The sequence below is a fragment of the Trichomycterus rosablanca genome, chromosome 2 (genome assembly GCF_030014385.1).
Source record: "Trichomycterus rosablanca isolate fTriRos1 chromosome 2, fTriRos1.hap1, whole genome shotgun sequence".
Lineage (NCBI taxonomy): Eukaryota > Metazoa > Chordata > Actinopteri > Siluriformes > Trichomycteridae > Trichomycterus > Trichomycterus rosablanca.
The window spans coordinates 20134439-20162140 of record NC_085989.1 but is presented as its reverse complement, the minus strand read 5'-3'; the positions used below and the strand labels follow the sequence as shown (position 1 = coordinate 20162140).

Sequence of the window (27702 nt, the reverse complement as noted above, 5' to 3'; positions counted from 1 at the left end):
GATTAACCTAACTCTCAATGTTCTCGTCTCTTGAACTATCAAAACGTTTTAATCCATCGTTTATAACTATTTATTTGACTAAATGCTTGGGGTAAGAATGAAGAAATTCAGTTTAATAATCTAATCACGAGATAATTGAACCGGATCATTTCCAATGAATCGACTCCAGAGCTTTGGTCTCTGCTTTCGATCCCTGAAAACGTGGAATCGACTCTTTTTGGGATCGACGCCCAGGTCTACTTTGGACTGTCAAGTTGTTGCGACCTGGAAGTCAGTAGCGTTACTTGCAAAGCTGTTGACTTTAGTTATCTATTAACTAGCTTAAGAAGGAAAACACAACCTAACCTGTCTTTAAAAATATGATATTTTGATACAGTAGTACATTATTAAAATAGTTACAAGCAAGATAAGTGTAAGTGAACACTACTGCAGCGGGGGTATTCCACTTCAGTATTAATAACACAGCGACTTAGCTGTCTATTCAGATAAAAATGCATGCTATTAAAATACTGCGGAGATTTCTGATTATCATCTGGGATTGTTAAAACCTTTATTGCATTAAGGATAAACAAATTAAGACATGGAAGTGGCTTAAGTAGCGTGAAAGCTGCTGGAAGTGGTTTGTTGTTAAGCTAACTAATGCTGAACTTCTACATTTGAGGAGGATCTGGGATCATTTCCAGCTCAGACAGAAGTGGAAAAGCAGTGATCACATGCTGCTGGGATGTGACCAGTATTTTTTTGTGTCTGCAAAAAGTTGGGATCTGAACAGTGATGCTGCCTGAATTACTATGTTGGTCGTATATCGACTTTTTACTGACATATATCTTAGTTTAAACATATAAGACTGTTCAGACTGAGTGATCTTGTTGAGTTTGCATAACTACTACACCAGAGAGATGGCAGACATCAGGACTTACAATGTGGTGGTTTTGGGAATCGCATTTCTGCTTATTTTTACAGCCTTCACCACCTGTGGCAATATAGAAGTAAGTATTTACTTTCTTTAGTCTTAGCATGCATTTGATCATTGATAATAAAACAAGAGCAGTTGGGAAAGTGTGTCATTTTAATACATAAGTGACTAAAATGCTTAATGAAAGAAATGCAAAGTTGTCATGTGATTGAGGATCATGCAGAAAGTGTTTGTCTATCCCTGTTCATGCATGCTGAGCATATAAAGGCATTGTATAATAATCCGGGTCAGGCGCAACCCGTGCTTGCAATCTTCCCCATCACTCGAGAAACTGTAATTCACCATAAATATCTGTAATGGATCACATACAGGCATCATTATGGCACAATAAGGGTTTATTAAAATCACTAATATACCATATGACAATAATATATCTAATGTAACAGATAGATAGATAGCTAAAAGATAAAATATTTAAAAAAAACAAATTGTTCCAATGATTTTAGGAAACAATTGGTTACTGCTGAATTTCACCCAGAGCAGCATTAATATCTTAATTAATAGTTTGAGCAAAGTGTAGTACTGTAACAATACAGTGGTACCTTGTAACTCTACGTCCCCTAAACTCACTTTTCAGTGTATAAGTGTCAAAAACAACCTTATTATTTTACATAGCCTAAAATATATGCAAGTGGAACCATGGAACACATTAACAGATTTCCCATACATCCTTATAGAAAAAAATACCTTAACGTCTTTTAGACTCAACACCACTCCCAGAACCAATTGACGTTGAGTTTCAAGGTACCACCATTTCTGCTCATTCTTTTTGCTCTGTACCATTTGTCATATTTTTTTTTTCCGCCTCAGCAAACAGTGGTGAAGAGTCTGAATAATGCTACTTTCAGTGGAAGTGGATATCACAGGTAAGGTTTGATACCCATTTTTTTTCCACATTCCAAAGACATGCAGTTAGGTTAATTGGCGCTACTAAAAATGTCGTGACTGAATGAGTGAATGTGTGTATGTGTGTGTTTGCCCTGTGATGGACTTGTGACTAATGTTTTCTACTTGTTCCCCAGTGAACTGGACCCACCACAACCCTGAATTGGATAAAGCGGTGATAAAACAATGAATGAATGAACTAATGAATGAATTCATCACCGCCAACAAGCCAGCTAGCTAACTGCAATTCAATTCACTTGGTAGAAGAACAATATTGGCAACAGAGTTTTAGTTTACAGCATTATATTTACAGTGATTTATTTCCTAGTAGCCTTGTGCAATAATAGGAATAGACAAAAATTATTTAGTACTAAAGTATACAATTTATGTACATAGTTTGCTACACCGATATCAATACATGTCTATGAATGTGATGTATTTAATATGTTTTCTTTCAGCCTTGGGATAATATATGGAGTCTTTTCCTTTGCTAATTTATTTGCTCCTTCTGTGGTAACAGTCATTGGACCACAATTTACTATGTTTCTTAGTGGAATACTGTACAGGTAAGCATTTAAGACTAGAAATTGAATTTGTTTTTACATTATTTTGTGTTTGTCATTCAGCATAACCTCATCTTTGATCAACACTGTTTTGTCTTAGTGGTTATGTCGCTGTATTCATTACTCCATCCATCTGGTCCTTTTATTTGACCTCTGTCCTTACTGGGTTTGGAGCAGCCTGTAAGTATTTTCACTCCTTAGAATTTGATATTTTATGCTACACACGGCAAGTTATGTGTTGTGAATTTTATTTGACCTCCAGTGTAGATCCTTTTTTCAGCTAAATACCTCATTACAGCCACACTGCCAGGCTTAGTGGTTCCTTTGTGGGACTTAATAAGTTATCAAAGGATAATCCGATACGAATCTTAAGTCAGTGCTTTGGATAAGACTTCAGCAATATTTGTAATATTCAGTCAGTGGTTTTAGTCTTTGTACACTTTTAAATTGAATTTTTTTCCACAGTGCTTTGGACAGCTCAAGGTCACTTTCTGGTGGGGAATTCGGATGCCTCCACTATTAACAGGAACACAGGACTTTTTTGGGCTTTACTGCAGTGCAGGTAAGGCAAAGTAAACAAAACCTACTAATGCACATGGGTATGTTTTGACTAAAATGATAACATATAATACCATTAAAGAATAACATTGATCAAGTCTACCACATTCACACATTTCTATCGTGTATTTAGATTTAGATTTCATGACTCTTTTAGAATATGTTTGTTGCTGTTTACTTAAACTTCAATTCTTTTTCTTATTTTCAGTATGCTGTTTGGCAATATATATGTTTATTTAGACTGGGAAGGAAAAGCTGAAATCTCAGGTAACTTGACAAAGATTTTCTCAATTAATTTAACTTAAAAATAATATTTTTTTGAAGAAAGCATGTGTCAGCCTTTACCCGTCTGGCTTCGTAGTTGTGATTAGGAACATGCACCTAAATTGTAAAAATTGGCAACATTTTAGAAAATGTTTAGAAAACAATTATTTACTGATTTAAGAGACCGTTTGAATTTGGAATTTGATTAAGCCTGAATTTGAAAACCCAGAACGTGTGGTTTTATTAAATATTATCTTAAATATTATTGTCTCCTACAGACAGAGACAGAAAGAACATGTTTCTTGCACTGCTGGTCACCTCTGTGCTTGGAACCTTAAGTTTTCTCATTTTGAGAAAGTCACATCAGGATGAAGAGGAGATTCTGTCTGAAGAGGAGGGACAGCCCTTGTTGTCTTCTGGACTAAGGTAAAGCCCATTTAGTCAGTTTAGTTAAGTTAGTTTTTTTGCTGTCTAGAGATTATCACAGAAATTAAAGGTTGTTTGTACTGGCTTTTACTGTTACAGATTTAAGCAGCGAGCCAGCTTTGCTATAAAGGAGGCTAAAACAGAATTCAGTAAGTACTAAAATCATAGTATTAGCTTAGTCTGTCACAATAATATAAATATTTTTTGCATTTTCTCCCAATTTTGTTGTATCCAATTACCAAATTGGATTTAATTTTCTTCTGCTGCTGCTGACCCTCACTCCTGATCAGGGAGAGCCGTGACTAACACTTGCTCCCTCCGACACGCATTAGCCGACTGCTTTTTATTACCTGCACGAGGCGAGTTCATATGGAGATCTGTGTCGCGCATAGAGAGTCACGCACCAATCTTCATTATCCCCCATCTCTGTGCGGGTGCCATTGATCAGCCAGCAGAGTAATTGTAGCAGTTATTAGGAATCCCCTCCGGCAGTCCCACCCTTGGACGAGCCACCCATTGTCTGTATAGTAGCCCAGCCTGCAAGTAGCAAAGCTGAGATTCGAACTCTCTCGAGTCAGCTCTGGTGTGCTTGCGTGTTTTACCACTGCACCACCTGAGCGCCCCACAATGAAAACTTATAAAGTGACATTAATTTACATATAAATAATTGCTATCAAAGGTACATGAAGTAGAATATGGTCTTACAAGACAAACGACAGCAGCTTATCATGATTTTGCTTCACAACCATAATGTCTTAAAGATATTTATTTGCTTCATATGTGTAATGCCGGTTGAGCCAGAGAGGATGCAGAATGTGTGCATTATATCAGCAAATCGTTCTTAATTTGGAAAAATTGAGGAACATAATGGCCATTCCATGACCCATAACCCAATAACATGCAAGAGGGACACATAGGGGGACATAATTAACACAGATGACACTTGATAATATGCATATTTACTTCAATACTTGGCAAAGAACAAAACTAGCTCTTTATACCCAAATATCAGGGCAGGATGTGTTAAAACAACCATAAAACAGACAATAAACTAACCTGTAGAGATGGCACGGTGGGTAGCATTGTTGCCTCACAAGCAAGAAGGTCCTGGGTTTGATTCCCAGGTGGAGCATTCTGGGTCTATTCTGTGTGGTTTGCATGTTCTCCCCATGTCTACAAAAGTTTCCTCCCACAGTCCAAAGACATGCAAGTGAGGGGAATTGGAAATACACAATTGTCCATTAAAGACTTGAATTGATGAATCTTGTGTAACCAGTAACTACCTGTCCTGTCATGAATGTAACCAAAGTGTATAAAACATCTTAAAATCCTAATAAATTATTTAAAAAAAAGGAACTAACCTCTAGTGGGCACATGATGAAAGATGAGACCATATTGGAAACATAAACATTTACACATGCCATGAAAAACTAACACTGACGGGAAACCCAGTGCATCCATTACTTAATGACTGGTATAATAAACCTTGTGTTTGCCATTTCATGACAATGTAGAACTGCTTTTAACCCACAAATGCCTGGATTGTATACAGTCACGATTGTAAGTTGCTTTAGATAAAATGATCTGCTAAGTGCAGTCAATATAAACTAAAATTTTGGTCTAAACGTGAATTATTATTTTGTGCTCTTCTTTTTAGAAACCATTTTGCAGCTCTTTGGCACTAAAACAATGTTACTCTTAAGCTGTTGCATGGCCTACAGTGGTAAGTGTGACTATCCCAATACATTAATCCTCATACTAGTAAAATGTAGCACAACGTAACGAGTGATGGAAGTGTTTTCTCTCGTGAGGTCTGGAGCTGGCTTTTTACAGTGGTGTGTATGGAACTTGCATCGGAGCTACGACTCAGTTTGGGACAAGAGCCAGAGCCTTGATTGGCATTTCAGGAATAGTGGTGGGAGTTGGGGAGATACTTGGTAAGCAAATTTTTCAGTATGCACTACTTACTCAGCAGGTGAATGAATAGCATGATTAATGAGGGTTTTATGCTCCACATTAAAATCATGTTACATTACTATTTTGTCATCATCGTGTTTATGTTAAAACTACTACCTGCAGATGGGACTCATTTCACTTTACAATATACTATTACTACTAATACAAACAAAAAAAATAACAATACATCATCAATGTTCAGTAAATTACTTTTTGAGTGTCTGTGAATCCTGAGCCTGTACATTGGGCACAAGGCAGGTTTTCACCCTGGACAGGCTGTTAGGTTACTGCAAGACATCACACACTCACTGTGTGACCCTGAACTCACACCTAGGGGAAATTTCTAGTAGCCACTCTACCTACTGGCATATTTTGGGGATGTTGGATGAAACCAGAGTCCCCGCAGGAGTCCTGCACCAACATAGGCTCCACGCAGAAAGTAAGCAGAGGAAGCAGTTCAACCTGTATTAGAAAGATGTGTAGCACCAGCATTACCTGCAGATCAAAATAATAATAATAAATAATTATAATTATAATGGGTATGTACAGTGGTGTTCAAAAAAATTGCAGTCCAACACCATTAACTTGATAAATCAAAGTTTTTAGTAGAAATGCTATTTCTACATAGCAAATAATTTACTTGAAAGTGTAGTAGAGTATTGAAAACAAAACAAACCCAACAATTAGGACATGCATCCCACTTATTCTGAGTAATCGAAGCATTGATTGAAAGGGGGTTGTTCAAAATAATAGCAGTGAGGAGTTCAATTGGTGAAGTCATTCATTCTGCAGAAGAACGGGTGTCAATTTTGGCCCTTATTTAATGTAGGAGGGTGGCAAATGTTGCACAGGTTGGTCATAGCGCATTTCCTTCTGAAATACTGGGTAAAATGGGTTGTTCCAGACATTGTTCTGATGAACAGCGTACTTTGATTAAAAAGTTGATTGTAGAGGGAAAAAACATACAGAGAAGTGCAGCAAATGATAGGCTGCTCAGCTATAATGACCTCAAATGCCTTAAAGTGACAACCAAAACCTGAAAGATACAGAAGGAAGCGTGGAACTACTGTTTGAATGGATCAAAGAATAGCCAGAATGGCAAAGGTTCAGCCAGTGATCACCTCCAGAAAGATCAAGGAACATGTGAAGTTACCAGTGAGTACAGAAGATGATTAAGTGAAGCCAATTTACCAGCAAGAACTCCTTGCAAAGTCCCGTTGTTAAGAAAAAGACGTGTCCTGAATGGGTTCAAATTTCCCAAAGAACACACTGACTGGTCCAAAGAGAAATGGCTCAACATTTTGTGGACTGGTGAAAGCAAAATTGTTCTTTTTGGGTCAAGTGGCCATAGACAGTATGTCAGACGACCCCCGATCACTGAATTCAAGCCAAAGTTCACTGTGAAGGTAGTAAAGCATGGTGGTACAAAATTATGATATGAGGATGTTTTTCATACCATGGTGTTACGTCTATTTATCACATACGAGGGATCATGGATCAGTTTAAATATATCAGAATACTTGAGGAGATCATGTTGCCCTATGTCGAAGAAGAAATGCCCTTAAAATGGGTGTTGACCCATAATGACCCAAAACATCTTGGTTACAGACAAACAAGATTAAGGTAATAGAGTGGCCAGCAATAGAGGTGCCAGAAGTTGGTCGACTCCATGCAACACAGATCTCGGAAACAATTGTTATGCCACTAAATATTAGTTCAGTAATTTAAAGTAAAGTGAAACCTCAAACATTTTCAGTTTATACATACATTTTTTGAGTTTTTAAAGATAAATGCTGGCACTGCTATTTTTTTGAACAGCCTAATATTAATTTTTCTTAACTTTCTGTAAAGGATGAACACAAACTGGCTAAATGTTGTTAATGTTTTGATTTAGAATTAAAAGTGTAGTATTTTCAGTGCATTTGCATTTATGGAAATAAAAGTTATTATAATGATTTTGTGCTTTATTCACTTTTTTAAAATCACTGCAATTTTTTTGAACACTACTGTAAAAGGTGCCATATAAACACATTATTAATTAAAGTTTTTGGCTCTGTCCCCCAGGTGGAGGGCTGTTTGGACTTGTGCTGAAAAACAGCCGCTTCAGACGCACCTCAGTTGTCTTCCTTGGAATGGTGGTGCATTTTGTGGCTTTCTACCTGATCTTTCTCAATATCCCAGCTGATGCTCCTGTTGTCTTTGAAACCAGCACACAGCACCACCCCTATCTGTCACCCAGGTACATACTCTTATCCTACTATCCTACTGCATTTTGCTGCTGTTTTGTGTAGTTACAAAAGTGTCCCGGTTTCTTTCAGTGTGTCCATTGCTATGCTGTGCAGCTTCCTGATAGGGCTTGGGGACAGCTGCTTCAACACTCAGCTTTACAGCATTCTGGGCCGAGTTTACACTGAGCAAAGTGCTCCAGCCTTTGCCATCTTTAAGTTCATTCAGGTAAGGAAAAATGAACACAAAAGCAAATGATTTGCAGTTTCAAGAAAACGTTTGGAAACTATTAAGAATTACATTCAATTACATTTTTGTAGATCCTAACCTAAGTTTCAGTATTGGGGAAACACATTGTGCCTAACCTTTTTCTTTTTTTAAAACGCACACATAAATGAATTGTGACTGTTTGGTTGGCATAGCAGTCTATTACTCTAGCCCACCATCTTTAGGATCCGGGTTTGACCTGGGTGTCTACACAAACGTGGTTGGTTTTCTCTGGGGGATGGGGTGTGTGTGTGTGGTTGGTGGCTTGAAGCCCCGCAATGTATTATCCATGTTTTTTTTTTGCCATACACTCAGTGTTTCCCAGTGGAACCAGATCCGGTGTAACCCAGACCAGGATCCAGTGATTAAGAAATAAAATAAAAGATAATGTAATCAGTAGTTTACAATCCAGTCTGAAAAAACTGTGGAAACTATGAGAGTTATAATGTTTAATGTGTTTATTATTTTTTTTTCTCTCCTAATTTAGTCATATCCAATTATGCAATTGTGATTCGTCTGCCATTGTTGTTTGCCTTTTTTTTCCATTTCATTTTCACCACTTTTGGACCAGAATGGCCAAGGTCATATTGGTCTGGTTTCCAAGGAATCTCTGCCATTCCCCTTCCCCTTGACATAGCCAATCATGTCTGTATTTGGACACCCGGCCAGCCGATAGCACTCCTGGGGATTCGAACACTGCATTACAGTGGTAGAAGGCTAGTGTAATTTACCGCTGCGCCACCTGAGTGCCCTCGCTTTGACATTATTTTGACCAAAACACCAGCCACTGATGCACAGAGGTGCTGCTACTGTTCTACTTTTCCTTTTTGGCCTATTAACACTGAAAATTATTGCATGTTTGTGGCCGACTAGACCTGCTTTTGTTTACTGTTGCAAGCCAATGTAACCTAGTTTACCAAACACTGAGAAACACTGACCTAGCATAGCTGGGTTTAGAAAAGAACATTGAGCCAATAAAGTGTTATTAATGCATATTTTTCTCCTTGCCAGTCTGTCTCTGCAGCAGTGGCATTTTTCTACAGTGGCTACCTGCTGCTGAGCTGGCAGCTTCTGATCATGGTCATTATGGGCTTTATAGGAACGCTGGGCTTCTTTGTGGTGGAGCAAATCTTGAATGCCTCAACCGATCTGCCAGAATACTAGGTCTGCTCACTTCAACTCCTTCCAGTATTGAGTCATTTATTTAAAAAAATGACTCCAGGCTGCACTGCTAACACCAGTAGTGTTTTCATTTAAAGTAATTGAAGTGTCTGAAGTGCAAGGTATGGTTATAATTGTTATAGAAAACACTACAGTGGATCGTATGAGTAATATTATGTGTAGGGCCCTACTACATTCACGGGTGAATGTGATTAATTCCACGGACCTCGCTTTTTAAAAAAAATCACAGATTTCACAGATTTTTAAAGAAAAGTACCACATTTCACAGCAGTCATTAAATAACACTCATAATTTGAATGATAGAATAAATTGAAGCTACAATACACAGCACAGCCTACCTTAATGACTGACTGTAAATCCAGCAACGGTCTCAAAAACGAAAATACTCGTCCGTGTTTTGATACCCAACTGCCCCCTCGCCCGCGTCCACAGAATTGGTTGGGAGTTTTTCAAACTCAGTTACCCAAGTAGGTGGCACGGTGGCTCAGTGGGTAGCACTGTGGCCTCACAGCAAGAAGGTCCTGAATTCGATCCACAGGCGGTGCAGTTTGCATGTTCTCCCCGTGTCTGCGTGGGTTTCCTCCGGGAGCTCCGGTTTCCTCCCACAGTCCAAAAACATGTAGTCAGGGTAATTGGAGACACTGAATTACCCGATAGGTGAATGTGTGTGTGTGTGTCTGCCCTGCGATGGACTGGCGCCCCGTCCAGGGTGTTACTGTGTGCCTTGCGCCCATTGAAAAGCTCCCCCCCCCCGTGACCCTAACTGGATAAGCATTTAAAAAAGTGAGTGAGCGAGTGAGTTACCCAAGTAGTGTTTTTAGCTGCTTAACACTTTAACATCTTGGACATTTTGACTAACCGATTGCTAACCGAATTGCTGAAGGATTGCTAGGACCGCCTCATAGTGCAAATTAACCAGTAAATGTGAGGCTCTTGAATGCTGTGCAAATGAAAAAACGTTAAATTGCTAAACACAAACCTTACATTTTAAATTTCACAGCAAACGGCTCATTTCACGGTCCGTGATGCGATTTTCATGGCCATGAATTAGGTAGGGCCTTAATTATGTGGCTCTGTGTGGTGCTTAAGGAAAAACTGTTTTTTGGTGTGAGACATTGCAGGGTTAAGGCACTTTAGATACTAAAGCATAAATTATTAATGATTTGTGATATGTTTGTTTTATTAAATTGTTGGTTATTGATTGATAATTTCAGTATAAAATAATGTTAGGGCGTTTGACAATTTTTTCCTATCATAATTTTGTCAACCGTGTACAGGGTCACCGCAAGTCCGGTTCCAACGGGAAACACTGGACGCAAGACAGTAATACCCTGAATGAAATGCCAAGCCGCCACAGAGCTTTGGCTATTCCTTGTCCTTCAGACAGTTAGCCGACTGTGTCTCTGTAGATCCCCGGTTGGCCACTGCTGAGATTGTTAAACGATCATTGTGCCTGTAGTACAACATTAAAGCTTTTACCCTATTCTCAAGAAATTACTTGTTTGAGCCCAGACAATGCTGTAGCCATGTGTTGCTGGGAATCCTTGAGAACAATACTAGCTCTGTTCTCTGGAAGGAAAGGAGGTATTCATATCTACCCATTAAATCAAACAGACTCTATGCAAACCTCATGCATCAGTAAGCTTAAACCTTTAATGGTCCTGCCAAGTAATACTCAGTTATATATTTATACTTATCACATAGTTATACATATATTGCATTCTAAGTTTCTAACAACAAAAGCAAGCAATACTTTTTATGTGCCTTTACCAACAGTTGAATGTGTATTAATGTTAGAAGCACATTTCAGCCTAAATATTTTATTATTTAAATACAAAAGGTTACATATTTGGTAATTAACATTTTATTTGCATCTGTTTTTGCACACAATGTGCCAGACCTAATAGACAGAAGTAAAAGTAAATGTACAGGTATATTAAATGTTGGGCTGATAGTGGTTACTCACAGTATGTGTTAAATGCAGCAGATATGAAAGGGCTAAATTCTTATGGTCAGAAATCTGTGTTAAAAAAGTGGTCTGAAGAGGGACAAACCACTCAGGGTTTTGCACAGCCAAGACTCATGGTTGCCAGAGAGCAACTGCTGTTATGGCCTTGGGTAGGGACCAACACAAAGGCTCCTATGGTTCCAATAGCAAATAATTTTAAAACTGGTGATGAAGTGAATGTGTCACAAGACAGTTAATTAAACCCTTCTGTGTATGAGGGTTCATTGTTAGAGGTCACTCAAAGAGTCCATATTTACCCCTGTCCACTATCGAAAGCACCTATAACTGGCATGCAGGCATCAGAACTGAGTTGTTGTTGTGTTTCCGTTCCATTGAGGTTAAATACTAGTGAAGAATAAACAACAAACACTATTACAACATGCAGTATCACCTGTGTCTAGGTGATTATTAAGTTTTCTAATCATAGCTTTTCTAATCATCCTAACCACTAAAAGCTTTTCTTTTCATTTTTTATTCTAGACTGACTTGTTTTGAACACGTCTTTCTTTTCATTTTTTCTTATTTACATATGTCACAAGGTGGCAAAACACCCGCAGTTAGATAAGCCAATTTTATGATAGTGATATGCACAATGTTCTAAAAATTACTGCAGGTTGGAAAAATGAACACTGCTTTGGAAGCGTATGGTTGTGTCTCCGTTATACTCTGTACTTTTTTTATGTGATATATCTATATGTTAGTATATTTATATGTTAGCTACTAATCTACTCTTTGTAAAAAAAACTGATCATGTTTTTTTATTATTATTATTTTATATTTGTATATTTGTAATATTAGATGTCCCTGCACATGGATGAGCTAGACATTATCAGTTCACATAGCTATCGTTCATTCTCTCAGGGTTTATATACATTTATACAGACTTTCATTTCTAAATATTTTGATAATGTTATAATGTAATTTGTATTAATTAAATAATAAATGGGAGGTTCTTTATTATTTTGGTTGTTATGTCCAACCAATTCTTACATTTGCAACAATTTAAAATTTTAATAAAAAAGAAAAATGTCTTAAGATGTGCAAAAGTACATTCAACAGGTCATTGTTGTCACATTTTTTGTTTCAAAATTCTTCACACATTCTCTATTGAAGACAGGTCAGGACTGCAGGCAGGCCAGTCCAGTACCCGTACCCTCTTCTTCCTCAGTGCAGCATGTGGTTTTGCATTGTCTTGTAGAAAAATGCATGGACGTCCCTGGATAAGATGACGTCTTAAAGGCAGCATATGCTGCTCTAAGATCTCATTGTATTTTTCTGCATTAATGCTGATTCATCAGACCACAATACATGTTTCCACTGTGATAGCCCAACCTAGATGCCGCAGAGCCCAGAGAAGTTGACGCCGGTTCTGGACATTTTTTGCACAGTAAAGTTTTAAGTGGCATTCGTGCATGTAACTCTGTATTGTAGTGCTTGACAAAGGTTTGTCAAAGTAATTCCTTGCCCATGTGGTTATATCAGCTATTGTTGAGTGGTTGTTTTTGATGCAGTGCCGTCTGAGGGATTGAAGATCACGGGTGTTCAGCTTAAGCTTGCGCCCTTGGCTTTTATGCACTGAAATTCCTCCCGATTCTTGAAATTGTTTAATGATATTATGCACTGTAGAGGGAGAAATATGCAAATCACTTCCAATCTTTCTTTGAGGTACATTGTTTTTAAACATTTCAATCATTTTCTCATGCATTTGTTGGAGATCATCTGATCATCTGTTCTCATCAAAGACTCTTCAAAGAGCCTTTCCTGGATGCTGCTTTTGTACCAAACCATGATTACAATCACACGTTGACATCACCTGTTTGGAATCACATTATTTAGTTTTGCATTTGTATTTTATTTGGTTTTTTTCCATACTGTCCCAACTGTTTTTGATTTGGGGTTTTATTTATCTTGGATAACGTGTTCATTGGAAACACTGGACACAAGGCTAAAAACACAAAAGCTTAGTAGACAACAAGTTGGCACAACATATTGTAGGTTCTGCACCACTACAGGATCCTGGACAGTTGGGTTGTAATGTCACGATAGCAGACTGATTGTATAGGGTTTTGCATGTTTCACCTGTGTCCACAGGACTTTGGAATTGGGTAATGAAAGTTAGTGAATATTTATCACAGCAGCATCGTGGTTTTTATGTTGTACTGTCTTTTAACACAATTAAAATTAGAGAATAATTTTTGCAATAATAATTCTTCCACAAAACACGTTGAATTTGCTTATGTAAACATTGTCTTAAGTAGCAGCCACTGACTTCTGAAACTCAGTCACATAAACCATTTTATTCAATTCCGCTTCTAGGTATGTTTTCAACACATGGATCCATGCCACAAATTATATTTGTTGTCCTTAGAGAAAAGGGGTAAAATACATTATTAATACAGTCTTCCATATACAGTAGCTAGAGAATGTACAGCATAAATGTATATGCTAAATGTAATGTATAGCCATAAATTGAAGGACTGAGCTCTCAACAACAGTATGTAGAGTATTTGTGGACATGAAGTGTCACTTTCATGTTTGGCCAGTAGATGCAGACAAATCGAACTATTTAGAAGGGAAGAAGAAAATACACAAAGAGATGAACAACAAGCTTTGAAAGCATTGCTGTTTGCCTATTGTACGTTTGAGTCTTTATAATTATGAGGCAAAATGCCATTCTATTACTGAATTAACAAAAAAACTTTGATTGTTCGGGTAAATGATGTGACGTGATAGTAATGAACATCTAGATAGATGGATAGATGGATGGATAGATAGATAGACAGACAGACAGACATACAGATAGATAATAGCCTTCCCAGAAGAGTTGCCTTTCCAGAAGAGTTGAAGCTGTTATAGCTGCAAAGGGTGGGCCGACATCATATTAAACCCTATGGATTAAGAATGGGATGTCACTCAAGTTCATATGCATGTGAAGGCAGACGAGTGAATACTTTTGGCAATATATTGTAGATAGATACATACATACATACATACATACATACATACATACTGCACATACATTCATAGATAGATACATCAATAGATACATAGATAATATATGATAATGGAGACTTGCTGACCCCCAAATGACATCATTTTTGCAAATCAGGAGCTCAGTGTAAGCTATAATATCTTCAGTAACCCCTGCTGAAAAGAAATGTTACAATAACATGACTGCAGACTGAGCTGTAACAATAAGTATTCTTTGGTATATTCATTTTCTAATGAAAAGACTATGGTAAAGTGAAAATAAAAGTGTATAGTTTCAGGAGTTGAACAGGATTAACACAAGAATTCTGGTAAGTCCCAAAGCTTAACAGATGTAAGCAAATACTCGTGTTTTTTCCACCAGCTTTTAAGACACTTTAATTTAAACAAACATGTTTTTCCTTTTCTGTCCACTGAATATTAGCAGTACAACTCTCCATTAGCTGGTAAATGGACCTCTTATGCCTCATAATATGTAGCAAGATGATGCACAATGCATCCAAGCAGTTGGCCAAAGAACCGGAAACATTTAATGTTCTATGTGCAAGATAAATGCCCCACTGTTACATATAGATAATGGAGTATTGATTTCTCCATACTTAGATCCTAAAAGCTGTGGGAGCAATTAAACCATTCAAAGCGAAACAGCTTTAAAACATTATGTGACACTGAATTTATTTGTCTATAAATAATGATTTCATGAGCAAACCGTTGTGAAGTAAAAAAAAAAATGCAGGTGTGAGGAACAATTGAGTTTTTCTTGTATTGTACATGATATTTTTGATGAAATATAAGCCATCAGCCACAATAATGATTTGATATTTTAAGAGGAACTGATAATAAAATCATGGAATGTAAAACAGGACAAAGAGAAACGAAGAGAAACTACAGAGTTGAATTGTTTTTAGTGAGAACTAAAAGGGCCAGTTACGGATGATGGGGTGATAAGGTCTTGCTTGCAGTTGAATTTTAAAGGTGTTTAATATGGTTGTAAAAGGTTATAAAAGCTATTTTACATCAGCACAGACTCAACGGCCTTTGTTTGTCCTTGGGGCAATATCATGCTAAAACAACACTAGGTCTTACCCAAACTGTTGACAGAAAGTTAGAGGCACATAGTTGTATAAAATGTCACTGCAAGCTGTAGCATGAGGACTTCCATTTACAGATAGATTTCATAATCAAACAGGTTGTGTTTTCTTTGCCGTGGTTTCTTTTTACTTAATCCATCAACCTTTGCGCCCTGCGTGAGCAAGGTGGTTGGGCATGCTATATATTACTACTGTTGTTGTTGGGAATTATTTACAGGGGTTTGGGAAACAATGATGTGTGGTGATTTTAAGATTCTATACAGCTGCTTTACCATGAAAACCTAAACCATTAAGCACTACATTTGCATCCAGAGGCAGATTTTTCAGTTAACCCAGATTCGTTGCTCAGGTGGCGCAATGGTAAAATACGCTAGCACACCAGAGCTGGGATTTTGAATACATCATATCAAATCTCAGCTCTGCCATCCAGCTGGGCTGGGCGACTATGAAAAACATTTGGTTGTTGTTCATCCAGGTAGGGAGCTGGACCTCATAACTGATGCAATCATGACCACTGTGGGCTGATTGATGGCGTCTGCACAGAGTAGAGGAATAATGCTGATCAGGGTGTGGCTCTCCATGCACAAGGCTGATCGGCATGAAAACTCGCCTCGTGCAGGTGAAAAGATGCAGTCGGGTACTGCTCACGTGTCGGATGGGACGTGTGTCAGTTCGCTCTCCTCAATCAGGGACTGGGGTCAGCACCAGTAGAGAGGAAGCATAATGCATTCAGGTAAAAATTGGACATGCCAAAAATGGGGAGAAAACTGCCAGATAGAGAAGCGTGATTTGTCACTCCACAGAACACATTTCCACTGCTCCAGAGTCCAGTAATAGCGTGCTTTACACCACTCCATCTGATGCTTGGCACTAAGCGATGATGTAAGGCTTGCATTAAGCTGCTCAACTATGGAAACCCATGCCATGAAGCTCCTAGTTTACAGATTTTTGTAACTGTAAGTTATTAAATAAGCAGACCGTTGCCGACTTTAATGCACTAGGTGTCTCAGCACTCGCCGACCCCGCCTTGTGACTTTACATGTTTTGTCACTTTGTGGCTGAGTTGCTGTGGTTCCTAAATGCTTTCACTTTTCAATAATACCATCCACAGTTGATGGTGGAATATCTAGGAGCTAAAAATGACATGAACTGACTTGTTGCAATGCTGGCATGGAATTCAGTGAGCTCTTTAGAATGACTCATTCTTTCACAATGCTTGTAAAGGCAGACTGTGTTGCTAGGTGCTTGATTTTATACACCTGTGGCAATGGGGCTGAATAAAAAACACCTAAATTCAATGATTAAGAGGTGTGTCCCAGGACCTTTGTCCATGCAGACCTTTGTCCATGTAGTGTGTTATACTGCTACGTTGTAATTCTCAGCAGTGGTGGGTTAGTATACCACCTGAGCCATCTCATTTATTTATTCATTTATTTATTATACAACAAAATACAACTCCAAATCAGAAAAAGTTGGGACGGTATGTAAAATGCAAGTAATAAAAAATAAAAATGCAGTGTTCTTTACATTTAGTTTGACTTTTATTTTATTGCAGACAGTATGAACCAAAAATATTTCTGGTATTGTCTGGTCAACTTTATTTTATTTGTTAATATGCATCCATACCCATACCCACTTCTTCAGCAGCCGTGCCTTTTAATAATTTTTTAAGCATTTGTTGATAAACTGGTGATTCTATGTCAATCTTTGCTTCTGAAAGACCTAGCCTTTTATGAATACTGCTTTTGTACACAATCACGCTCTTATCCAGAGCAACTTTCAGAAGTGCTTCCACAGTAAACATTTCCTTACTCGAGTGGAGAGCAGTCCAAGAACACAAATCTGCTGAAACCCTGTTAGATAATTTTTTTTTTTTGTAAATAAGAAATAAATAAGAGCGTTAGTAAGTACGTGTTAGTTTTTAGCTTAAGTGCTTAGTAAAGAGGTGAGTTTTAATTGTCTTTTTAAGACGTTGAGAGACTGATGCTCAGACAGACAGGATAAGTTCGTTCTTGGGTGCCGGTACAGAAAAGAGCCTTGATGCATGTCTTCCCCCGAGTTCTGGGTGGAGGAGCCGAGCGAGACTTATGTATTTTTTTTAACCTCATTACTAGCCCTAAATTGCCCTGTCCTAACTTTTTCGAAATGTGTTCCAGGGCTGAAATGCAGGAATGGATTTTTATTAACAAATTTAAAGAAGTTGACCAGACAAGTCAAAGTAAATGTAAGAAACAGTTTTTTTTTTAATTTGCATTTTCCATACTGTCCCAACTTTTTCTGATTTGGGGTTGTATGTTTAGTGTAGCCAGCCTGCTGTCTGCATGTTGTTTGGAAGCTGGAAGTAATTCAGAGTACCTAAAAGAAAGACTAGGACACTGGGAGATTGTGCAAAACTTTACATACAGTGATCAGATATGAGTATCAGTGTCACAATATAGCATGCCTAAAATAACTGAACCTACTAATTAGGAGGGGTGTCCACATACTTCTGGGCACACTGTCTATACAATCTGAATAGATTTCCACAATTAAAATTACTAAATAACTAAAGACAGTCAATAAAAGCTCTTTCATCATCATGATTTCTTTCTTTCCTCAGAGAAAAACAGCAGGAACTTGTCTAGACATGACATGTCTATTGTTTGGAAAACCCATGACAAAGTAATGTTCAATATAAAACTGACTTTACCACGATCCTTTCTAAACTGTCTGCACTGCATAATATGTGATGTGATGCTTCCAAGGAATGAACACCGTACAGATTTGCTGCTTTGATGCTCGATTTTGACAGCTTGCTGCTACACTGATTAAACTCTGACCCAGTGCCGTCAATGACACAAAATGTTTATATGACATCAAAATAGCAAAGCACAGACATTGCAGAGAGAAACTTATTCTCACTTTTTTACAAAACCATGGCATTGTGAGAGAAATACAGCATGCCAACTAGTGAGCCGTGAACTGGGGGGGCAGGATTTGCATTTTAGATAGAAATCAAACACGCTGCTCATAAATAATCACTTAAAGTACCTATGGTCGTAACATTACTGATCTTACTTAGTTTTGGCATAGTTTTTTTTATTTTTTTATTTGTCCAACCTTTTCCCCCCAATTTTTCTTCCCCACTCTAGTCGTGTCCAATTACCCTGATCAGCTTCCACTAATTCAACCCTCCACTGCTGACTGAGGACACTTCTTAACTGACACACGCCCCCTCCAACACGTGCTCAGTACAGACAGCAATTTTCACTCGCACGAGTTGAGTTCATATATACCGAGCAGCACTGTGCACGGAGAGCCACACCCTGATCAGCATTTTCCCTCAGCCCTATGCAGGAGCAGAGGTCGTAACTGCACCAGTTATGAGGAGCCATGATCCGGCTTGCCCCTAACCCTATAAACAACAGCCAATCGTTGTTTATGCAGCCACCCAGCCCAGCCAGGTGGCAGAGCTGAGTTTCGTTACGCTGGATTTGGAAACCCAGCTCTGGTGTGCTAGTGTATTTTACCGCTGCGCAACCTAAGTGGCTAGTTTTGGCATAGTTTAACATGACCCAAAACATGAAATGATAATAATTTATTTGTTGTTTCAAGCAATAAACCAGTCTGGAAACATCTGCACTTGTCATTTTTCTCTATTTATTTCAGTTGTTTGTATAATAAAATGTAAAGCTTGCAAATATTCTACAGAGATAAAATAGCTGTGAACATCAATTTAACTCAAACTCAGTCTTGCCAGATTCACATTTAATGTAGCACTTTCTAACATGCAGATACATAAGTGGACGGCATTGGGTACATAATATTAAATACATATTTACAAGTAAAAGCTATGTCATCGACCAGTGGTTCTTATACTGTGGCTTCTTTATTCAGTAGACACTTAATTCCTATACGTTAATGCAATGATGTGGCCTGTGAGACCTGCTACTCTTTACTGTAAAATGCCAGTTTGTCAATAGAATCAAGAGTGTGTGTATGTGTGTGTACTGTTCCTTCCTTGGACCACTTTTGATAGATACTGACTACTGCAGACCGGGAACACCCCACAAGAGCTGCAGTTTTGCTCTGACCCAGTCGTCTAGCCATCACAATTCGGCCCTTGTCAAACTCGCTCAAATCCTTACGCTTGCCCATTTTTCCTGCTTCTACCACATCAACTTTGAGGATAAAATGTTCACTTGCTGTCTAATATATCCCACCCACTAACAGGTGCCGTGATGAAGTGATAATCAGTGTTATTCACTTCACCTGTCAGTGGTCATAATGTTATGCCTCGTAGGTGTATATGTGGTGGTACATAATTTTTTATGGTGGTAACTTTCTGATAAGTGAAATTGAATCAGTTGAAATTGATAAACCTTTTTATACAATTTACATTTTTCTTACTGGCTTGATAATGTAATTTTTACTGTAAATATCAGTCACACATCCCACAGGATGTCACACCCTATGATAGGAACAGTCAATTTCAATGCTTGGGAAAATTTGCAAAGAAGGCTTTACTGTGGCGCTGTGTTGTTCTTCTGTGTTCATGCATAAGCTCTGAACATCTTTATATTCACTCTCAACTGGGATAATTTCCCAAGCAGTGGATAGAACATCCTGTGGCTTCTTGTTGCACATGAGCTTTTTCATGATCAGATCAACATCCTCACGGGAGCGGAGAAACGTCTGGCCGACAGATGCATCTGACGCAGATTTGTTACCACAATCCATGACTTCAGTGACGCTCTGATATCCAGGAACCAAAGTAGTCTGAGTTACGAAGGGTGTATTATGAACAGGAGTGGAGCCGGTGTTAGTGGATTCCAAACAGCCTGTACATGGGCCATACCCGAAGTCTGTTTCTATTTGGGGGTTTAGGTTTTTAAACAATGTAGGGAAAAAAACATTTCTCTGATTGAAGTGATCAGTTAAGGTTTTAATGTAGGTCTTGTTCTCTATGTCAGAACATTTCTTTCCCTCATTTTGGACACCAAACTCAGCTGTGTTTGGTTGCAGATGTTTGTACATTTTGTAGGACATTACTGTTTGAGGAAGGTCTGTTGAGTGGTATTCGTCTTCAAACTCACACTGAGAATCATTTTTACTGCTGTTGCCTTCCACACTCTCATAGCCCGTCTGAGCATAAATCACTTGTGATGAATCACCATCTTTCCCAAGACTCTGGAGACTAGTTTGACTGATGATATCAAATTGAGAAGATCCTATCCTGTTGAGTGAAAACAGTGTGATTTTAGAATAGAACCATGCTTACACATATTCTACCAGTACACTTTAAGTATGTAAAAAACCTCACCATATCTTCTCTCCAATCCTGTCTGGTTTTGAAGAGTCAAGATGGACTGGGGAGAACTCGTTTTGAAATGATAGCAAATTTGGGACCTAAGAGCAGAATAAAAAAAGGAAAATAATATAGAATGTAACCCTTAGTAACCATAACACCTTGAAAGCTTTGCATTATATAAATGCATCAATCAAGTTTAGAGCTTTATAATGAGAGTATATAATATACTATCTGTAAATTTACTACTACTATTACTCCCATACTTTATGCAAACACATCTTAAGAAGTGCAACAGTACGGGGTTGTCGTCACATTTTTCAGTTTTTGTACCAGTTAATGATATAATCCCCTGTTGACTTCATCTGTTTAAAATCACATCATTTTTAGTTGAGTGCAGGAATGGATGTACAACCCCAAATCAAAAAAAGTTGGGACAGTATGAAAAATGCAAATAATACAAATAATACATGCAGTGTTCCTTACATTTACATTTACTTTTATTTGATTGCAGACAGTTTGAACCCAATATATTTCATGTTTTATCTGCTCAGCTTCATTTCATTTGTTAATATACCTCCATTCCTGCAATTTAGGACAGGGGCAATTTAAGGCTAGTAATGAGGTGAAAAAAACTAAATAATTACGTGATTCCAAACAGGTGATGTCAACATGTGATTAAAATCATGTTATAAAACGGATAGTTCCGGTCCTAAAATCTGATTGGCTGAGCCGTGTTCGAAGCCGTTGTAAAATCCCCGATAAACTCACACCTATGACCACCTCACATCATTCCATATTAATACGCCACTGAAAAGAAAAAGTTAATGTTATTTTTGCCCTCATGTTGCCTAGCAACACTGTTAATCGAACTACCTGGCGTCGCGGAGGAATGCTTTATTGTAAGTTTATACACAATAAATACATTTATGTATTAAACATTGTTGTATTTATTGTATTTTATGCTGACCGCCGTTTTATAAAAGCAATAAGCCACTCGAGACCGTGCGTTACTGCTATGATTTTAGCACGGGGAAAGAAGTTTTAGGCACTCCGCTTCGCGTCGTTCCAAAAACGTCATCCCCGTGCTAAAATCACAGTAACGCACGGCCTCTAATTGGCTTATTGCTTTAGTTTGGTACAAAAGCAGCATCCAGGAAAGGCTGAGTCTTTGATGAGTAAAGATGATCAGAGGATCTCCAGTTTGTCAGATGTGTGAGAAAATGATTGAAATGTTTAAAAACAATGAACCTCAAAGAAAGATTGGAAGGGATTTGCATATTTCTCCCTCTACAGTGCATAATATCATTAAACCATTCAAGGAATCGGGAGGAATTTCAGTGCATAAAGGCCAAGGGCGCAAGCTTAAGCTGAACGCCCGTGATCTCCGATCCCTCAGACGGCACTGCATCAAGAACCGCCACTCAACAATAGCTGATGTAACCACATGGGTGAGGGATTACTTTGGCAAACCTTTGTCAAGCACTACAATACAGAGTTACATGCACAAATGCCACTTAAAACTTTAATGTGCAAAAAAGAATCCTTATGTTAACCATGTCCAGAAGCGGCATCGACTTCTCTGGGCTCAGAGGCATCTAGGATGGACCATCACACAGTGGAAACGTGTATTGTGATCAGATGAATCAGCATTTCAGGTCTTTTTTGGAAAATATGGATGCCGTGTGCTACGTACCAAAGACTAAAAGGACCATCCAGACTGTTATCAGCAACAAGTCTAAAAGCCAGGGTCTGTCATGGTATGGGGCTGTGTCAGTACCCTTGGTAAAGGTCATTTACACTTCTGTGATGGCAGCATTAATGCAGAAAAGTACATTGAGATCTCAGAGCAACATATGCTGCCTTCAAGACGTCATCTTTTCCAGGGACGTCCATGCATTTTTCAACAACACATGCTGCACACATTACAAAGGCATGGCTGCGGAAGAAGAGGGTACGGGTACTGGACCAGCCTGCCTGCAGTCCTGACCTGTCCCCAGTAGAGAATTTGTGGAGAATTTTGAAACAAAAAATGCGACAACGACGACCCCGTACTGTTGCACATCTTATAACGTGTTTGTAGGAAGAATGAGACAAAAAAAAAGCTGAAACACTAAATCACTTGGTATCCTCGGTGCCAAAACGTCTTTTAAGTGTGGTGAAAAGGAATGGCAACATTACAAAGTTTTGGGCAAAGAACAAAAAAAAAACAATAGTCGGAGCATCAGTAAAACAACAAGAACGTAATTGATAACAGAAAAATGTAAGTTTAATTAAGCTGATAGGAACAGTGCATTACCTACCTGTTTTACAACATTAGCAGCTATTTTTGGAGTAGGAACCTTGTCCCACCACTCTGAAAGGATTCTGTCATTAAAAAAAATAATACATTGTTATAATGTGCATATCTGACAATAAGAACTAAGTATGAAAACATTTTGATAGGCTCTTACTTGTGGTAACAGTAAAACATGGTGGATATAAAGATAATCAGAAGTATACACAAGACGGGAATTATTATTTTGAGAATGTCCTGTATAGATGAGGCTGAAAAAACAGACAAAAGTTTAGTACATTTGGTTTTGTAGTAAACTGTTAAGCATAAACAGACAAAATGTTCTGTAAATGTGTTTATATATATATATATATATATATTGTTTATGCATTTTCTCCCCTTTATCTCCCTTTTAGCGTGTCCAATTGCCCGATTGGCTCATGCTTCCTCTTCCTCTGATTGAAACAAACAAAGCTAACCCATGCCCCCTCCGACACGTGGGCAGCAGCCGTATGCATTTTGTCACCTACACGTTGACGAGTGCAATGCGGATCAGCACTGTGTACAGAGAGACACACCCTGACAGCACTCTTTTCCCGTCTCTGTGCAGGCCCCATCAGTCAGCCAGCAGAGGTCGTAATTGCATTAGTTATGAAAGAGTCCCTATCTGGCAAACACCCCACCCCTATCCTAATACCAACAGGCCAATTGTTGTCCTTTGTGGTTGCTCAGCCCAGCCGGCAGGCAAAGCTAAGATTCGATACGATGTATTCGAGATCCAAGCTCTGGTGTTCAGCGTGTGTTTCACCGCTGTGCCACCTGAGTGGCAAATGTGGCTTTTTTTTTTTTTTTGTAAACTGTTAAGCATATATTTAATAAAACATACGTGTTTTGAACATGTACGGCTCACTGTAGTCACTGAACTTCTGATTAAGATCACATTTTACTCTTGCCCACACAGTGTAGTTGGTACTAGGCTGAAGATTTCTGCCCACAATCTCATAACTTGTCAGGCCTTTACGCAAAGGCTTTGTCTCCTGTATGAACAAATAACACAATTGATTATTTTCTTAGCTTTGTGTTTCTTTTTCTACATTAGTGTGGGATGGACAGTAGTTCATCAGAAACAGATTACTTACGTTGGTGTTGCTTCCAGTGATACTGTAAGTAAGCTCTGGAATCAATTCTTCAAATAAAGCTCCTTGGTAGTCGGTCTTCCAGGTAATATAAAAGTTCTCATTTTTCGTCTGTTTGACTGAAGTAATCACTGGTCTTTTTGGCTTAACTGTTTGAAGAAAATACATGTAATTATTAATATTTTTCTCTCTTTTTTTCTCAGATTTTTTCCCCTAATCTACTCGTATCCAATTACCCTGATTGCGTTACGCTTCACCTCTACTGATACAACCCTCCACTGTTGACTCAGGAGCTTCGCAACTGACACACGCCCCCTCTGACACGTGTGCAGTAACGACTGCATCTTTTCACCTGCACGAGGCGCGTTCATATACCGATCAGCTTTGTGCACGGAAAGCCATACCCTGATCAGCATTATTCCTTAACTCAGCCATCAATCAGCCAGCAGAGATCATAATTGCACCAGTTATGAGAAACCCTGGTCCGGCTTGCCAATCGTTGTTCATATAGCCGCCCAGCCTAGCCAGAAGGCAGAGCTGAGATTGGATACGATGTATTGGAAATCCTAGCTCTGGTGTGCTAGCGGCACATGTAATTATTTTTATAAAACACAGTGACTAAAAATAACACAAATGTATTTGTTTAAAATAAAATCAAATTTTAGCGATGCTATAGACAAAATGATAATTCAAAGATTACTTACTGATGTCTTCAGTAATGAAATTGCTGGTGAATAAAGTCTTTTCTCCACTCAGTACATTAACCACGAGGTTCTCTTTAACAACAAATCCACTCGACACTTGGGATTTGCAATTGCATACACTAGAGCTGATTTGCTCCAAACTGCACATGAACAAACTACAAAACAATGCTGGGATTATATCAGTGTACTGTACACATGTATCTATACATTAGGGATGTAACGATGCACCACAAGACAGTTAAAAGTCGATTCACATGTGTAACAATTCAAATCGGTTTACATGTATAATGAATCAGTATTCACTTTAAACAGCAGAGGGCAATGGCACTATTCACCTCGCCTGGTTGACGTCACTACAGGGTTGCCAGGTTCGGAATTTTCCAGCCAAATTTATTTATGTGAGAATACTTTCTTTATTTGTATTATTCATTTATTTATTTAATGTGGGATTTATTTCATTTCAGTTTTTTTTTACACAAAAAGGGAAATGTGCAGCATTGTTTTGCATAGTTTGTACCTACCTCAAAAATAAAGTGCATTCATTATTTAGATAAACAAAAGATAAGAACAAATACAGTATTTCATTTTATTTTTTTAAGAGAAATAATAAAAGGAAACTTTGTCATAATTTGTCTTCAATTTAATTTTGTTAAAAAAATCGAGAAGAAATCGCATCGTGAACCCAGTGTCATGAATCGCATCATTAGTAGAGTGTATCGTTACATCCCTAGTATGCATTATTATAAAGAAATACTTCTAGTCTTTAAAACAGGAACAGACAGTGAGAAGCAACAGAACTTATAAACGCAGAGAGTTACATTTTTAAGTCTATTACACAAATGAACTTACTGTTCTGTTTCACGAAACACATCGAGTTTGTATTCAGAGCAGTTCAGTTCAGTGCTCATGAGGCTGCATGTCATCTCATCTTGGTAATCATTGAGGCATTCCACGTCAAGCACAGGTTCTGAAATGTTTTCATTCACACACAGCATTTAAGAGAGGGTTGATTGGCAACACGTATGTCACAGACATAGTATACATCCGCGGTCCCCAACCTTTATTGCAGCACGGACCGGTTTCATATAAAATATTTAAGATATTATAAGATATTTATATAAGATAAGATAATTTCACGGACCAGCAGGGATGGGAGGATTTAAAATAGAATAACTATAGAACTATAGTTAATAACTATAGCATCCTGGATCCTAAGTGTGATCAGTGTGAATCCTAAGCTTTTTTCGATGCAACGAGATGCTGCTCCCACCAGTGGTAATTGGAGACAATAACACCTAAAGAGTTTTGGAAATTTAATTGCTCTTGTAGCGATCTCTAATTATTTATTCTTTCTCTGTGGCCCACGGACTAGTACCGGTCCATGGCCCGGTGGTTGGGGACCACTGGTATACATAACTCTAGCAGCATACGAGGTCATTTTGAACCTTAAAAAACACATTTTATTTTGATCAAAAATGAAACAAATCAAGAAAAAAAAAAAAAAAAGAAAAAAAAAAAAAAAAGAGAAATTGGAGCAATTGGAACTACTAAAATTGCCCTATGTGCATGTGTGTGTGCCCTGTGTACTGTTGATATGTTTGGGGTGTTTCACACAATTCATTAGACCCACAGCAACCCTGACCAGAATAAAGCAGTGGTAAAACAGACAATGAATAAATGAATAAATAATAAAGAGGAGAATCAGACATCAACAACTACAGATAGAGCAGTACAGTCTCAAGTAAGGACACGCAAACATTCCATTTGCAAAACTGCAACAATAAAAATCTAAGTCTAATTAATAGGAAAGGTGATGTAACACAGTGGTAAACAGACCTCTGTCCCTACATTTTTTGAGTGTGCTGCTTCAGGCATTAAATTTTTAATTTGTTTTTATTCTTAAACCACAATAATGTTGGTCAGCCAAAACATTAAAAGATATGCTTTTGTAATTTTGTCAGTTAAATAAAGGTTCAAGAACACTAACAAATACACATATTCTTGTTTTTTTGCATTTCACAAAATGTCCCAACATTTCCAGAAGTGGGTTTTGAAAAAAATTATAACCGCATTAACAGGAAAAACAAATAATTATGCTAATAACTCAGCTAATGAAATGTCTTATTTATTAAAAATCCTTTTGATCTTCCATTCAAAATACTACCCTAAAGCTACTCTTTATTAAAAGTACAATATTAGAAAGAAACTACAGGCATGTTGTTACCATGTTTCAGAAAAAAATTTGTTCAAAAGTCTTTGAAAGAGAAACAGCCCCACAACATCACAGATCCATCACCATGCTTCACAATTGGGTACTGCAAGGCTATTTCGTTTCTTTGCCAAATCTACATCTGGTGTTTGATGCCAATAATACTTATGCGAAACACTATTTTGGTTTAATCTGACTACAGAGCACAGTCCCACTAATTCCCAGTTTAAGTAATGTTTAATTAACTTAAGTTTGTTGGTCCTTGACAGCAGAGGCTTTCTATTAGCCCCAAGACTTTACAATTGGACCTTAGAGGACCTTACAATTGTCTGCAATTTCCTGAATGTAATCTTATTTTCCACACTGTGCATGTGATCAACGTAGACTTGTGTCCTATAACAGGCATATTCTTCAGTTTATTTGTTTATTTTTTTATCAGTTTTTTTCTTTATCTGTACTTCTCATAAAAGTGAGCTTTTTAATATTTTGAATGTGTTAGTTTTTTGAAATTTTTTAACCTATAAAGCAAGTTTTTACAGTCTGATTTGTTTTCCAGGGTCGCCAGTATTTGTAGAGTGGACTGTGAGATGTGGGAATGAGTTGTTTAAAAAAAGCATCAGAAATGTCACTGCTGCTGCTCAGGTGGCGCGGTGGTAAAATACGCTAGCACATCAGAGCTGGAACTTCGTATCAGGTATCTG

The 27702-nt window shown here is 38.0% G+C and overlaps 2 protein-coding genes across 3 annotated transcripts; one reads left to right on the top strand and one right to left on the bottom strand.

The window, feature by feature from the left end:
* The first annotated feature begins 273 nt into the window (after nucleotides 1–273).
* Nucleotides 274–25315, top strand: LOC134331138 (UNC93-like protein MFSD11). 2 transcript variants are annotated; one of them, XR_010015108.1, is made up of 14 exons: nucleotides 274–989; nucleotides 1787–1842; nucleotides 2320–2427; nucleotides 2525–2604; nucleotides 2890–2986; nucleotides 3191–3249; nucleotides 3525–3672; nucleotides 3772–3821; nucleotides 5330–5395; nucleotides 5484–5609; nucleotides 7693–7867; nucleotides 7947–8082; nucleotides 24052–24173; nucleotides 24292–25315. XR_010015108.1 is itself a non-coding variant. In XM_063012424.1 (13 exons), the coding sequence occupies exons 1-13, from the start codon at nucleotides 900–902 to the stop codon at nucleotides 9283–9285; spliced, it is 1344 nt and encodes a 447-aa protein (XP_062868494.1). In that variant the 5' UTR covers nucleotides 277–899; the 3' UTR covers nucleotides 9286–12346. The 2 variants fall into 2 exon arrangements, 1 of the variants encoding a protein (XP_062868494.1); XM_063012424.1 differs by lacking the exons at nucleotides 24052–24173; nucleotides 24292–25315 and adding an exon at nucleotides 9133–12346 and having other exon boundaries at nucleotides 277–989.
* LOC134331150 (uncharacterized) lies at nucleotides 19011–24359 on the bottom strand. The gene is made up of 6 exons (XM_063012440.1): nucleotides 24092–24359; nucleotides 23839–23989; nucleotides 23131–23224; nucleotides 22981–23044; nucleotides 20693–20778; nucleotides 19011–20605 (listed from the first exon to the last, which is right to left on the bottom strand). The coding sequence occupies exons 1-6, from the start codon at nucleotides 24254–24256 to the stop codon at nucleotides 19834–19836; spliced, it is 1332 nt and encodes a 443-aa protein (XP_062868510.1). The 5' UTR covers nucleotides 24257–24359; the 3' UTR covers nucleotides 19011–19833.
* Nucleotides 25316–27702: the final 2387 nt, after the last annotated feature.